Source organism: Pseudophryne corroboree, chromosome 1, assembly GCF_028390025.1.
Source record: "Pseudophryne corroboree isolate aPseCor3 chromosome 1, aPseCor3.hap2, whole genome shotgun sequence".
Classification (NCBI taxonomy): domain Eukaryota; kingdom Metazoa; phylum Chordata; class Amphibia; order Anura; family Myobatrachidae; genus Pseudophryne; species Pseudophryne corroboree.
This window is the reverse complement of record NC_086444.1, coordinates 85657420-85673854: the sequence shown is the minus strand read 5'-3', so window position 1 is coordinate 85673854 and position 16435 is coordinate 85657420. Positions and strand designations below refer to the sequence as shown.

General features: G+C 44.4%; 1 protein-coding gene across 1 annotated transcript in view; it reads right to left on the bottom strand.

The window, feature by feature from the left end:
- EGFLAM (EGF like, fibronectin type III and laminin G domains) overlaps positions 1-16435 on the bottom strand; it is a 354680-nt gene that overhangs the window by 180590 nt on the left and 157655 nt on the right. Inside the window, exons 3-4 of the mRNA XM_063961208.1 lie at positions 6061-6144; positions 971-997 (exon numbers count right to left, since the gene is read on the bottom strand). Coding sequence (XP_063817278.1) covers positions 971-997; positions 6061-6144 — 111 coding nt within the window. The remainder of the gene's footprint in view (positions 1-970; positions 998-6060; positions 6145-16435) is intronic.

The following is a 16435-nucleotide window of genomic DNA, read 5'->3' as shown; positions in this document are numbered from 1 at the left end:
GGGCCGCGCAGTAAGGTCATGAGGGGCCACAGACGCTGTGACATTGGGCCGACTGCCCGTAACTGGCTGCAGGGCCTGACCAACCATTAGGGTGCCAGGACTGGGGGAGGTGAGATGGGAGGATGGGGGGGAGGGAAGGGAGGGGGGTTCTACTCAGGTGAAAGTCAGAGAATACAATGAAGACCTAATTCACTAAACGGTGGCAAAAGCCAGTGAGTGTTGGGGGAAAAGTCACTACCAAATGGCTGTGCCTATGTGACTTTGTGTAGGCTGACCATACTAGCCCTTTAAACTGGGACGCTCATGAATTACACAGGTTCTGTGGCTGATTAAAACCAGGTGATGTGCAGGCTTGAAGTCAGCCAGCCACAGAACCTGTGTAATTCATGAGTGTCCCAGTTTAAAGGGCTAGTATGGTCAGCCTACTTTGTGTAAAGTACTGCTACAACCTTTACTTTATGTACATTCTGCTACAGCGCCACCTGGGAAGACTGACTATGCTGCATGTGATTATATATAGGGCGGGATGTACTAAGCATCGCTTCCGCAATGCGGTAGATACCGCCACTTACTGCATCCCTACTAATCGCATATGTACTTACATAAAATCCTCTGGAATTGGATCAAAAAGATCCCCCATAGTTCTAGCGAGCAGTGAAAGAGTTATGATGATTTATTTCCAGGATATAACTGACAGATGGCAATGATGTTGCAAAAAAAAAATAAATCACACAGAACATTTGTAGTTATTTAAGTGCAGCTCGTATGCCCAATCAGCATGTGTGAAAGTAGATGAGTCAGTGGTGTGGCTGCATTAATCAGGAGAAAGTCAAATTCTCCTCAAACCATCTGCTGCATTCTCCTATTCTACAGAGTCCATCAAATACCTGCCCCGTAATAAAAGCCTGTGATACAGTATAGATGTACTGTGAATCAATCACTTATTCAGCCGAGCATCAAAAGTACTTACAAATGTCTCCACGGCATCCAGTTGCCCCTGAAAGAGAAAAGTTACATGGCTAAAATACAGCTATCCAGCCAAAACAGCCATAATAATAACATTTATTGATTGCATTATAAAATGTAGCAAGCCTATTAAGCAGACAATGTGTATGTGGTGCTCCCACTGAGTTATAGACATTTAACAAATAAACAGACTTGACACTAAATGGACAGGAAGCTGGACAGAGAAAGAGCGCTCTCCTCTGAGGTCAGCACAAAGGTTCTCTCTATGAACAACATTTGGCTAGCCAGTAACAAAGATGTTTTAATAACAATTCTCGAGACATAAAACAGCAGTTTTAAGGGGCCTATTTATCATCATCCGCATCTTGGATGCGGATGTCATGTGATGAAATCGCCTAAACTCGCACTGCGATAACTGATTACATCCAAGGGATGTATCAATTATCGCATGCAGGGACAGAGCTTGTGGTCAGGCTCTGTCCCTGTGTGACTCTCACGTCTTACCTTTCGGATTTCCGTAGAGAGATGGGGTTAAAGCAGATACTGCGAACCTGGGAAATGTCTTTTACTTCCTTATTATCAGAGTTCACAGAGACCCTTTATCGGACATTGATCAGTCACAATATCAAGAATCTTAGCTATAAAACTATCACAACAGAATTTAAAAGTACTCTGGATGAATAAATATAGTTTATTTCTCAGCCACTGACGAACTCAGCAGGACTTCGGCTTGTAGGAATAAAGTCTTATGTTAGATGCAACAATAGGATACACACAACACAACAATTAGAGTTATATAACTACTTTTATGTAATATGCTTGACACAAAATAATATTTAGTAACAATCTTTCAGTAATTCCTGCTACCAATACATTCAAGTCTATTAATACTTTTAATTACTTATACTATTGCCTATACTGCGCAGGATTAGTGTCCATTTCGTTGGTGCACATGAAGTCTTTCTAGAATTGCCATAAACAGGCTCTTGCTTTATCCTGTGACGTTAGTGTTGTCGGCTACTCTTTATAATCCTTTTTATGAGTGTGAGGTAACAAGTTCTAGGCCTTTCCAATATTGGTCAATACAAATATAGCAGCTTCTGCTATCCGAAATGTAGTCTGAACTACTGACAGATGTCTGTCTTCATTTATTGGCAATTAACTTTATTAATCTGTACTGTATCAATGTTTTCTTAGTATGACGGGGAGTCTAATGTTAACTATTTTCCATTTAGATTGGTATGGCTCAGAGAGGACATTTTCTGCAATCAAGATGTCAAATTAATAGATGGTAAGATTACTATACGTTGTGTCTATATGGTAACTGAGGTAATCTTTGGACCAATGCACATGCTGATGTACTGCTGACTAACTTTTCTGCAATGACAGAGTCTGATACTGTTCTCCTTTAGCTCTGATAGTATTTTAATAATTAACCTCCTTAAAAGCCATTTAGGGACAGGGTAACTGCAATATCAAGAAATGCTATCAGAGATTTTCCTTCAGACTATAGTGGACTTTAGTCTATAGTGTGGTGCAGCTGTGAATCCCCTTCATCGGGAGGACCTTTTCCTGTCAATCTCAATACGGGTCCACCCCTCACCTTATATGGGGTAGCCGGAGCCGCCTACCTCCCCTCCCTCCGTTGTCACTCACTGTTTCAACGTCCGTCTCTGCTGTTGCGGTTGGTCGGTTAGGGCTTGGCCGCCTACTGGAGGGCGTTACGGGGTAGTGGTTCTTTACACGCGACGGCAACACTCCGCTCTCATCAGCCAGGCACACCGGAGCTAGGATCGCGTTGAACTTCCCGGAGGTTACTGGCGACGGATCTCAGGTAAGTATGGTTATTTCTATTTCGCTAACGGCAGCAGTCCTCTTCTTCCGTCCGTCCCGCCGCTCAAGCTGTACTCCGTCCTGCTCCGTCCCTCTCTCCTCAGCAACCAGCCCCAACGGTTCTCTCCCCAGCCCCTTTATCTGCTCCGTCCTAAGTCCCGGATATTTCCCGCTCTCTGCCTTCTCCACGAGCCAACTGTAATCCTCCTCGTGCCGCTCTCATTAAACCCCAAAGGTCTCGAACTTTCCTGGGCCATTAACTGTCCCGTCCAGGTCACCTACCCTCCGTGAGGGTGATACACTTTTATATAAGACTTTATCCTCCATGAGGGTATCTATAATTCATTAACCTGTTACCACTAAGTGGTAGTTTTAATAAAATAAACCTTATAACTTTATCTTAATCACTATTATATCTATATAACCACATACAGTATTACATTACTGGTATAGGGTATTACACCTGCGATGCCTCTTCGCAGCATCATTGGGGTATTTTTCGTAAAAAATACCCCGATCTCCTGCTGCGCATGCGCTGCCACCGCCGACATCGCCGCTACTGTTGCTGCCCAGTCGTGTGTGTGTCCCCCCCCCCGTCGCGACTACCCCTGTGCACGGTGGACCCCCCCGGCAGGATAATATACTCCCCTGTCCAGAAAGTCAGTCCGCGCTGCATCTGCTGGGCTGCCAGGTGCCGTTCCTGTGCACTGCGGTGACCCCCGGTGCTGTAAAGTATGCTGCCACTTTGCAGCGTCACTTTACTGCACCGGAGTCACATATGGGGGACCCGGCGCCCGGCAGCGCTCAGCGGAGCAGCGGACACCGGCTCCCTGGACAGGTGAGTATGGTTTTGGTTTTTATTTACTTTTTTTTTCCTTTTTACACTGTGATCAGCTTCTGTGTCCATCGGACACACATAAGCTGATCACTGGAGCCGGGTCCCGCTCAGCTTTCACTGCCAGGGGTAGAGAAAGCTGGGCAAATGCCTCCCTATCGCAGTGCTGCCCTGTGATCTCGCTAGCCTGAGCTGGCGAGATTATCACAGGGCACACTGCGGTATTTTTCACTTTTTTTTTTTAGTAAATCTGGTCAGATCGCATTTCCCATTATAAGTATGGGGAATGCGATGTGGCTTACTAAAAAAAAGTGAATTAAAGGGTTTGGAGCAGTTTTTCATGAAAACTGCTCCAAATGCCCTTTAATACATTCAGGTGATACTAAAATAATATGAAAAGGGTGTGAAAACACACTTTTTCACATTATTTTAGTAAAAATAATGTTAATAAATAGACCTCCAAGTCTTGTAAAATCAGCCATCTTTTTTATAAGAGCAAAAACCTATAAAAGAAAATAATACATAGAAAATGTATGTAACTGCACCAGGGCCTATTGCACGTGCGCAGAACATTGGGAAAATTGTTCCATTTCCACAACGATTTCGGCAGCGTCGGTGGAGAGGTAAGTATAGACTATGGGTGCAGGATGTACGACGTGGGACCCATGTGCGGCACACACCGTGTACCCATTACAGATGCACAAGGTTTTTAGTTGTCAATCATTGCTCTTTCGTATTGATCCCATGACTTATTTTGAAAATGACTCTACAATGGGATCAGCAAGATTTGGTGACGGCAAAGCCATACTGTACCTGCCTACTTTTTAAGACTTCCCTCGGGCATCTCCAGAGGTCAGGGGGCAGGGGCGGATTTAGGAATCAGGGCACCCCTAGGTACAGCAGTTATGGTCCCCCTGCCCAATTTTTTTATTTTTATTATTTGGTTATAAACCCTCTTATGTATTACAGTAATAAAAAAGCCATAACTATAAAATTTCATTTTATTTTAATTATGTATACATATTTACTGAGCTTACAGTCTATACATGTCCTACCCATTTACACTCTACTCAAGGTCGTGTATGGTACAGTACAGCGAAATATTATGTAGTTACTGCCAATGGCTGCAGCCCCCCAGTATAATCCACCACCCCTCTCAGTGTCAGTGAGCCATATGCAGTCTGTGACTGCACTGGATTTACTGTGACTGGCAGTGACTTCCTTTTGGGAGTCCTACCTGCCAGCCACAGACACACAAGGCAGTCCCACTGGGAGGTGTTTTTTCCCTCCAGGACTGCCAGACTGGGCTGCGATAAGCAGAGAGTTGGCTTCTAATAGGAAGCCACTCCCCTCCTCTGGCACAGCCCAATCTGGCTTCTATGGGCTGCAGCCAATACAGTCCATAGAAGTCAGGTGTTTGCACATGCATAGTTGCACCAAAGCATCTGTACATGTGCTGGTCCCGGCACCTGCCGGATTCCACCGGGCATGAGGGTAGCAGCTGCCATCCTACTAAATGTAAGCATGATACAAGCAGCCAGGTGCCACCCCCCTACAAGTGTCACCCCTCATGTGCCTAATGTGAAATTCACCACTGGCAAGGGGCAAGTGTGAGGGACTTGGCGATACAATGCGTGTCAACACAGCCTACAATTTGATGTATCGAATCGCTGGGCAATGGTGATATGGTTTGCAACATATAATGGTTTCTGTATCGAAAAAGGTCCACTTGTGTGAATTGCTATGCATTCAGATACCTGTGTAAAGGGAACACTCAAACATACGTAAGTGACCCTTATAATCAGAAAGTCTAAATTAATAGAGGGGTTGGTCCTAAAATTATACACTGTTGTCAGGTTTGGCCGCAGGATTTAAAACAGCAAATATATTACAGGTTGAGATTCCCATATCCAGAATGCTTGGGACCAGAAGTATTTTGGATATTTGATTTTCCTGTATTGTGGAATATTTGCATATACCATAATGAGATATCTTGGGGATGGGACCAATGTCTAAACACAGAATGCATTTATGCTTCATATACACCTTAGTAGAAAAGAAGTTAATGTGGATTTTTACTTTCCACTAAGCCTCAAGCAGTTTTACGTGGACAGGACCCATTAGCGGAATGTGGCCACGTAACTATGTATGTGCAATGTGAGCTATATAGGCAAACTAAACGTGATACCCTTGCTCTATTTTGCGATTAGTAAATAACTTTTTGCTAAGGGTCAACGTACAAACAATTCGAAAATGTTCAGCACAGTAAGACATGAACAGGAGTAAAAAAATAATTAAAATGACTTCTAAAAAAAAACTCCAGACAAAGTCCCAGCTAATCGGGAGCAATGTAGCTGTAATAACTACTAATCTTTAATAATTTAGAAGCATCTTTGTAAAAGTATTCACATAATTATGAAACTTACCAAGTTCAACATATCCAATTTAAGGGGAACATCCTGAGTTAGCTGTTTCACGTGTTTACCATTAATTACCTCCGTGTAGAAAACCTTAGAAAGAGACGTTGAAAATTAAAAATGTGGCACAATCTGTTCCTTAGCAAATAATGTCATTAAAATTTCAATATTAAAATGGTAATGATCTCAACAGCTTCATTTTAACGATGTGCTGGAAAAAGTTATTAAAACCGAAGACCAAATAAAATATTTAACGTTTAAAACACAAAAAAACAAAACGCTTTGCTGGCTCAAACATTACAAAGTTTTGAGTAAAAAGTATTGCAAAATACTACTATAAAAGAAAGAGAAGAAAATTAACGTAATGACGTGTGACTATGGTGGCCAATTCCGGGATCAGGATTGGCGGGATCCCAGGATTTAGGCCTAAAACTGTCTGGGATTCAATCCCGGGTTTGGAGCTTCCAATTCCAGGGATTTCGGGATTAGCCAGCGCCCTTTTATTTTCGATGCCGGGCAGCGTTGAGCCTCTTCAGCAGGCTCAGATCCTGGCTGGCTCCCCCTGTCCCCGGCTGTGCGCACTGAGCAGTGTGACATGATGTCACCATGAGCAGCTTGACGCCAGCCACGCGTGCCGCCCGGACTGCTCACACCTCACTGCACCGCAGTCCTCCATAAATTGTCCCACCTTTATAGAGGATGGTATGTTATGGTTGGTGGAGGCTGGTCGGGTGAGACATTGACAACCCAATCCCGGGTATCCCGGAAATCCCGGGATTGATCATTTTTCAATCCCGATCCCCGGGATTGAAAAAACGGCCATGGATTGGCATCCCTACGTGTGACATTGCGCTGTACAAGACATCCCTAACACATCACCACCCCACACCTGCCTGCAACTCTAGTCTTGGGTCTTTCAGCTACATCACTGAAGATGAAGTTGTCTGAACCCTTCCATCCTCTCACTTTACAACTCCCACTATATCCAATGCCTACTGACCTATGGAGAGTCCACTCAGCCACACTGGTAGGTGCCTTCACCAGTTTACCTATTTGACCAACAATTCCGTCGCCACCGGCATTTTCACTTTTTGCCTTCAAGCCCACAATAATTTTGTTTCTCAATTCATAATCCACATCTCTAATCCTATTTGCCTCATGTCTTCTGGAGCACTTAGAAGGAGAAGTATCAAGCCTTGGAGAAAGATAAAGTGAAGAGAGATAAAGTACCAAACAATTAGCTCCTAACATTTTCCAAATACAGCTTATAAAATGACAGTTATGAGCTGATTGGTTGGTACTTTATCTCTCCAAGCTTTAATAGATCTCCACCTTAGTTTTCAATAAACTGATCACTTTTCTCACCTCTACTCTCCATAGACCCTCCCTAATCTGGCTGTCACCAATCACAACCCACAGATACAGCACTCACAATGGAGGTAAATATTTTCTCCTCCTGCATTGCTCTTGCGCATTCAACACATTTGGTCAACCTCTAATAAGTGAAACAATTCCTTTACCTCCATGATATTGTCTTCTCTTGGTTTTTATCATACTCGCCCATGATCATTCATGACTTCCTTTAATGAAACCTCATCTTCCGCCACCCATCTCAGACTCAGGTTACTACTGGTATTTGTTTATGCTATTTCTCTTGGCAAGTGGATATCCAAATATGGGCTCCAGTATCACTTGTATGAAGAGGACACATATTTCCCACCACTGACCGTGATATCTTGGAAACAGACGAGGCACCATAATTTTACTAACTTCCCATGTCTACTGACCCAATGTCACTCTCGACTCACTATTGGTGGAGATTTATGAAGCCTTGGAAAGCAGTAAAGTGCAGAGAGATAAAGTACTGGCCAATTAGATTATGTCATTTTTCTAGCAGAGCCTATAAAAAGACAGTTAGGAGCTGATTGGTTGGTACTTTATCTCCACTTTATTTCTCTCCTAGCTTTGATACATCTCCCCACATATCCTTTACACCTCACATTCAGGTAGCCTCCAATTCATGGCGCTTCTATCAGGACATCCTTTCCTCAAACAAGATGCAACCAAGTTTCAAATTCACTCAAACGTAATAGTAAAAATTTAAAATACAGAGTCTTGTCTACAATTCCATCCATAACTTCTGTTCCTCCTATATATCTCATCTACTGTGCTTCAGTAGTTATCCATCTCACAGACTTATCCCATGCATGACTGGAAGTCTTCAAATGTGCAATTCCCCCATTAATGGAACTTCCTCTCCTGTACTTTCATACTCTCCTCAACTCTAAAAATCTATAAGTAGTCACTGATTATTCATTTTAGAAATGAATTCTCTCCGTTCTCTATAAATCATTGTTCTTACAGCAGCTGTACCTTCCGCTCTCATATTTATCTACTGTATGCCTTTTCAATTGTAAGCTCATTTGAGCATAGCTAATGCAGTGTCGGACAGGAGCAATAAGGGCCCACCGGGGTAATGCTGTGGTAGGGGCCCATGTTTATGGGTGTGTCCAGTCTCCAGAGGGGGTGTGGCCATCCATTAAATGTATAACTCAAGTGCACAGTCTGGAACCTGATCCCTAGAGAAGGAGGAGGAGGAGGAGGAGGAGGACTGGTCCCCTCTGTGGACCAGTCCACCCCAGGGGCTAATGTATCTTTTGATACAAGTAACATGTAACATGGTTTTCTCAGAGTAAAGTACTGTGTAATATTCAGAACCTTAATAATAATAATAATAATAATAATAATAACAATAATAATAATAATAATAATAATAATGTGTTTAATGTTAAATTAAGGGGAATTTGTACCTTTGGAGGTCACTCAATGTATTATTCTGCATACCTTTGCGGTTTGACTTATGATAACAGTTTGTTTTACAATTACATGTACTACTTGTACACATTTGATTGACTTACTACTGCATACTGCGATATGCAAATGTGCTACTTATTGTGCAGACTCTGTGTTTCAATAAAGCTTTATAAAAAAAAAAATGAAGGGGAATTTAATATGTACAGCAAATTAGCAGGGGGAGGGGAACGGAGGAGCCATTCCAATATACTGTCTGTGGTTAGGGTTAGTGGAGGTGCCGCAGGTACATATGCGTTTACCTCAGAATGAGCCCCTTAAGAAGTATGTTTAATCTAACTTTCCATTCCCCACGGCTAATATAATGTTATTCTACCCTTCCTGGTACACTAGTTACATGCTATGTAACATTGCTAACATCTTATAACTAACATACAGTCAACAAGTTTCTTTTTGTCATTATTGATACACACTGTTCTTTATCCTTTCATCTCTCTGTTAGCACATTCCAACTACATCCTCGTATTGATTACTCTGTCTACCCCATTGTTACTAATTAGGTGGAAATTGTCATTAGAGTGCAGGAGGACGGTCTTCCGGGACCCCAATCTCCTCTTCAGTGTCATCTCCAGAGAATAAACTCGTTTTCTGTTTCAATAAATGGCACAGGTCCACCTAGCATACCCTTCACATTCCATCTACAAGCCGCGGCTATAGCTAATGATTCCTACACGCAAAAAGCCTTTTCATTTCTCTCCCCGCCATTAGGAACCTTCTTCCCTGCCCATTGGACATCAAGCGCCTATAATTTATGATTTCATTTCTCATCAATAGGTGTAATTGGGCTCTCACTTGTAGCAAATTCCAATACCTGAGGGCTGTGTACAATTAATTTTTATTGCGGTTTCTCCTGATAATTTATTAACCTTGTCTCTCATTGTTTTGTTTCTTGTTACATTTATCCGAGAGCCTGTACTTTATGCAGATAGGTTTTAAATATGTTTCCCGCGAGGCCCGAAGACGATGAGAAAATGTGTCCTGGGGATCAGCTGTAACTATAAAACATTCCACTCTATTACTCTGGATGGCTCAATCCTCTTCTAGGACTGATGGATGGGACGGAAACTAGGTCACATCATTCACTTCATTGATGTCAGATAAGTTGATAATGATTTGCAGAGTTGCAGACTACTCTGTATGGCGTCAGTACACGAAAAAGTAAACAGTGTCTGTGAATATAAAACAACAGTCCAAATTATATATCAAGACTTAAAGGGGCAGCACATACTCTTTAGCACTTGTCCTCATTCCTTGCAGCAAATATGGGGAAGGACTGTCTTGCTACGACCCCTTTATGTTACATGATTCAGACGTTATGACATCACAACGCAGCTTAGCAGGTACCTCACTTTGCCGTGGTTCATGTAACCCAAATACACTACTACACAGGTTCTCAAACTCGGTCCTCAGGACCCCACACAGTGCATGTTTTCAGGTAACCCAGCATGTGCACAGAAATATTAATTACTCAGTAACACATTTTAAAAGGTCCACAGGTGGAGCTCAATATTTCAGTTGTGATTCTGTTAGTGATGAGCGGGTTCGGTTCCTCGGAATCCGAACCCGCCCGAACTTCACCTTTTTTTTACACGGGTCCGAGCGACTCGGATCCTCCCGCCTTGCTCGGTTAACCCGAGCGCGCCCGAACGTCATCATCCCGCTGTCGGATTCTCGCGAGACCCGGATTCTATATAAGGAGCCGCGCGTCGCCGCCATTTTTCACACGTGCATTGAGATTGATAGGGAGAGGACGTGGCTGGCGTCCTCTCCGTTGTATTAGAAAAAAAAAACAACTGAGTGACTTAGTTTTAATTGTGGGGAGGATTGGGGACGGGGAGCAGCTGTTAGGGAGTACAGTGCAGGGTTTTGAGTTTAATCCGTTGTTTCTCTGCCTGAAAAAAAACGCTCCACCATATCTGTGCTCACTCAGTGTGCTGCACTGCTGCATGATATATCTGTGCTGAGTGCACTGCTCACACTGCCTAATTGTGGGGACTGGGGAGCAGTTATAGCAGGAGTACAGTGCACAGTTTTGCTGACAGTGACCACCAGTCCAGTATACGTTTGTCTGCCTGAAAAACACTGTGGTGTTTTTTTTTTCTTTCTTCATGCTAGTTTGTTTAGCAGTCTGCTGACAGTGTCCACCAGGTCCGTTATACAGTGTATATTATATATATAATTAAGCACTAAGCAGCAGTACGGTAGGCCACGGCTGTACCTACCTCTGTGTCGTCACTCGTCGTCCATAAGTATAAGTAATACTATACTATCCATCCATCTACATTGTATACCTGTGGTGGTTTTTTTTTCTTTCTTCATAGTCATACTAGTTTGTTTAGCAGTCTGCTGACAGTGTCCACCAGGTCCGTTATACAGTATATCATATATATAAGCACTAAGCAGCAGTATGGTAGGCCACGGCTGTACCTACCTCTGTGTCGTCACTCGTCGTCTATAAGTATAAGTAATACTATACTATCCATCCATCTACATTGTATACCTGTGGTGTTTTTTTTTTTCTTTCTTCATACTAGTTTAGCAGTCTGCTGACACTGTCCACCAGGTCCGTTATACAGTATATCATATATATAAGCACTAAGCAGCAGTACGGTAGGCCACGGCTGTACCTACCTCTGTGTCGTCACTCGTCGTCCATAAGTATAAGTAATACTATACTATCCATCCATCTACATTGTATACCTGTGGTGTTTTTTTTTTCTTTCTTCATACTAGTTTAGCAGTCTGCTGACACTGTCCACCAGGTCCGTTATACAGTATAATATCATATATATAAGCACTAAGCAGCAGTACGGTAGGCCACGGCTGTACCTACCTCTGTGTCGTCACTCGTCGTCCATAAGTATAAGTAATACTATACTATCCATCCATCTACATTGTATACCTGTGGTGTTTTTTTTTTCTTCTTCATACTAGTTTGTTTAGCAGTCTGCTGACAGTGTCCACCAGGTCCGTTATACAGTGTATCATATATATAAGCACTAAGCAGCAGTACGGTAGGCCACGGCTGTACCTACCTCTGTGTCGTCACTCGTCGTCCATAATTATAAGTAATACTATACTTTCCATCCATCTACATTGTATACCTGTGGTGGCTTTTAGTTGTGCGCAAAATATGGAGAACAAAAATGTGGAGGTTAAAAAAATAGGGAAAGATCAAGATCCACTTCCACCTCGTGCTGAAGCTGCTGCCACTAGTCATGGCCGACACGATGAAATGCCATCAACGTCGTCTGCCAAGGCCGATGCCCAATGTCATAGTACAGAGCATGTAAAATCCAAAACACAAAAGATCAGTAAAAAAATGACCCAAAAATCAAAATTAAAAGCGTCTGAGGAGAAGCGTAAACTTGCCAATATGCCATTTACGACACGGAGTGGCAAGGAACGGCTGAGGCCCTGGCCTATGTTCATGGCTAGTGGTTCAGCTTCACATGAGGATGGAAGCACTCATCCTCTCGCTAGAAAAAAGAAAAGACGTGCGGCAAAAGCACAGCAAAGAACTGTGCGTTCTTCGAAATCCCAAATCCCAAAGGAGAGTCCAATTGTGTCGGTTGCGATGCCTGACCTTCCCAACACTGGACGGGAAGAGCTTGCGCCTTCCACCATTTGCACGCCCCCTGCAAGTGTTGAAAGGAGCACCCGCAGTCCAGTTCCTGATAGTGAAATTGAAGATGTCAGTGTTGAAGTACACCAGGATGAGGATATGGGTGTTGCTTGGGCTGGGGAGGAAATTGACAAGGAGGATTCTGATGGTGAGGTGGTTTGTTTAAGTCAGGCACCCGGGGAGACACCTGTTGTCCGTGGGAGGAATATGGCCATTGACATGCCTGGTGAAAATACCAAAAAAATCAGCTCTTCAGTGTGGAAGTATTTCAACAGAAATGCGGACAACAGGTGTCAAGCCGTGTGTTGCCTTTGTCAAGCTGTAATAAGTAGGGGTAAGGACGTTAACCACATCGGAACATCCTCCCTTATACGTCACCTGCAGCGCATTCATAATAAGTCAGTGACAAGTTCAAAAACTTTGGGCGACAGCGGAAGCAGTCCACTGACCAGTAAATCCCTTCCTCTTGTAACCAAGCTCGCGCAAACCACACCACCAACTCCCTCAGTGTCAATTTCCTCCTTACCCAGGAAAGCCAATAGTCCTGCAGGCCATGTCACTGGCAAGTCTGACGAGTCCTCTCCTGCCTGAGATTCCTCCGATGCATCCTTGAGTGTAATGCCTACTGCTGCTGGCGCTGCTGTTGTTGCTGCTGGGAGTCGATCGTCATCCCAGAGGGGAAGTCGGAAGACCACTTGTACTACTTCCAGTAAGCAATTGACTGTCCAACAGTCCTTTGCGAGGAAGATGAAATATCACAGCAGTCATCCTGCTGCAAAGCGGATAACTGAGGCCTTGACAACTATGTTGGTGTTAGACGTGCGTCCGGTATCCGCCGTTAGTTCACAGGGAACTAGACAATTTATTGAGGCAGTGTGCCCCCGTTACCAAATACCATCTAGGTTCCACTTCTCTAGGCAGGCGATACCGAGAATGTACACGGACGTCAGAAAAAGACTCACCAGTGTCCTAAAAAATGCAGTTGTACCCAATGTCCACTTAACCACGGACATGTGGACAAGTGGAGCAGGGCAGACTCAGGACTACATGACTGTGACAGCCCACTGGGTAGATGTATTGCCTCCCGCTGCAAGAACAGCAGCGGCGGCACCAGTAGCAGGATCTCGCAAACGCCAACTCATTCCTAGGCAGGCTACGCTTTGTATCACCGCTTTCCAGAATACGCACACAGCTGAAAACCTCTTACGGCAACTGAGGAAGATCATCGCAGAATGGCTTACCCCAATTGGACTCTCCTGGGGATTTGTGACATCGGACAACGCCAGCAATATTGTGCGCGCATTACATCTGGGCAAATTCCAGCACGTCCCATGTTTTGCACATACCTTGAATTTGGTGGTGCAGAATTATTTAAAAAACGACAGGGGCGTGCAAGAGATGCTGTCGGTGGCCAGAAGAATTGCGGGCCACTTTCGGCGTGCAGGCACCGCGTACAGAAGACTGGAGCACCACCAAAAAAACCTGAACCTGCCCTGCCATCATCTGAAGCAAGAGGTGGTAACGAGGTGGAATTCAACCCTCTATATGCTTCAGAGGATGGAGGAGCAGCAAAAGGCCATTCAAGCCTATACATCTGGCCACGATATAGGCAAAGGAGGTGGAATGCACCTGTCTCAAGCGCAGTGGAGAATGATTTCAACGTTGTGCAAGGTTCTGCTGCCCTTTGAACTTGCCACACGTGAAGTCAGTTCAGACACTGCCAGCCTGAGTCAAGTCATTCCCCTCATCAGGCTTTTGCAGAAGAAGCTGGAGGCATTGAAGGAGGAGCTAAAACAGAGCGATTCCGCTAGGCATGTGGGACTTGTGGATGGAGCCCTTCATTCGCTTAACCAGGATTCACGTGTGGTCAATCTGTTGAAATCAGAGCACTACATTTTGGCCACCATGCTCAATCCTAGATTTAAAACCTACGTTGGATCTCTCTTTCCGGCAGACACAAGTCTGCAGGGGTTCAAAGAACTGCTGGTGAGAAAATTGTCAAGTCAAGCGGAACGCGACCTGTCAACATCTCCTCCTTCACATTCTCCTGCAACTGGGGGTGCGAGGAAAAGGCTACGAATTCCGAGCCCACCCGCTGGCGGTGATGCAGGGCAGTCTGGAGCGACTGCTGATGCTGACATCTGGTCCGGACTGAAGGACCTGCCAACGATTACTGACATGTCGTCTACTGTCACTGCATATGATTCTCTCACCATTGAAAGAATGGTGGAGGATTATATGAGTGACCGCATCCAAGTAGGCACGTCAGACAGTCCGTACGTATACTGGCAGGGAAAAGAGGCAATTTGGAGGCCCTTGCACAAACTGGCTTTATTCTACCTAAGTTGCCCTCCCTCCAGTGTGTACTCCGAAAGAGTGTTTAGTGCCGCCGCTCACCTTGTCAGCAATCGGCGTACGAGGTTACTTCCAGAAAATGTGGAGAAGATGATGTTCATTAAAATGAATTATAATCAATTACTCCATGGAGACATTCACCAGCAGCAATTGCCTCCAGAAAGTACACGGGGATCTGAGATGGTGGATTCCAGTGGGGACGAATTAATAATCTGTGAGGAGGGGGATGTACACAGTGAAAGGGGTGATGAATCGGACGATGATGATGAGGTGGACATCTTGCCTCTGTAGAGCCAGTTTGTGCAAGGAGAGATTGATTGCTTCTTTTTTGGTGGGGGCCCAAACCAACCAGTCATTTCAGTCACAGTCGTGTGGCAGACCCTGTCGCTGAAATGATGGGTTGGTTAAAGTGTGCATGTCCTGTTTATACAACATAAGGGTGGGTGGGAGGGCCCAAGGACAATTCCATCTTGCACCTCTTTTTTCTTTCATTTTTCTTTGCGTCATGTGCTGTTTGGGGAGTATTTTTTAGAAGGGCCATCCTGCCTGACACTGCAGTGCCACTCCTAGATGGGCCAGGTGTTTGTGTCGGCCACTTGGGTCGCTTATCTTACTCACACAGCTACCTCATTGCGCCTCTTTTTTTTCTTCTTTGCGTCATGTGCTGTTTGGGGAGTAGTTTTTGGAAGGGCCATCCTGCCTGACACTGCAGTGCCACTCCTAGATTGGCCAGGTGTTTGTGTCGGCCACTTGGGTCGCTTATCTTACTCACACAGCTACCTCATTGCGCCTCTTTTTTTCCTTCTTTGCGTCATGTGCTGTTTGGGGAGTAGTTTTTGGAAGGGCCATCCTGCCTGACACTGCAGTGCCACTCCTAGATGGGCCAGGTGTTTGTGTCGGCCACTTGGGTCGCTTATCTTACTCACACAGCTACCTCATTGCACCTCTTTTTTTTCTTCTTTGCGTCATGTGCTGTTTGGGGAGTAGTTTTTGGAAGGGCCATCCTGCCTGACACTGCAGTGCCACTCCTAGATGGGCCAGGTGTTTGTGTCGGCCACTTGGGTCGCTTAGCTTAGCCATCCAGCGACCTTGGTGCAAATTTTAGGACTAAAAATAATATTGTGAGGTGTGAGGTGTTCAGAATAGACTGAAAATGAGTGGAAATTATGGTTATTGAGGTTAATAATACTATGGGATCAAAATGACCCCCAAATTCTATGATTTAAGCTGTTTTTTAGGGTTTTTTGTAAAAAACACCCGAATCCAAAACACACCCGAATCCGACAAAAAAAATTCGGTGAGGTTTTGCCAAAACGCGTTCGAACCCAAAACACGGCCACGGAACCGAACCCAAAACCAAAACACAAAACCCGAAAAATTTCAGGTGCACATCCCTAGATTCTGTGAGGAGACCTGCAAAACATGCACTGTGTGGGGTCCTGAGGACCGAGTTTGAGAACCTGTGCACTACTATCAGCAGGTAACAGTAAGCACAGATTGATTTTCTGGGACAGTTCCAAAACCGGTATGTGA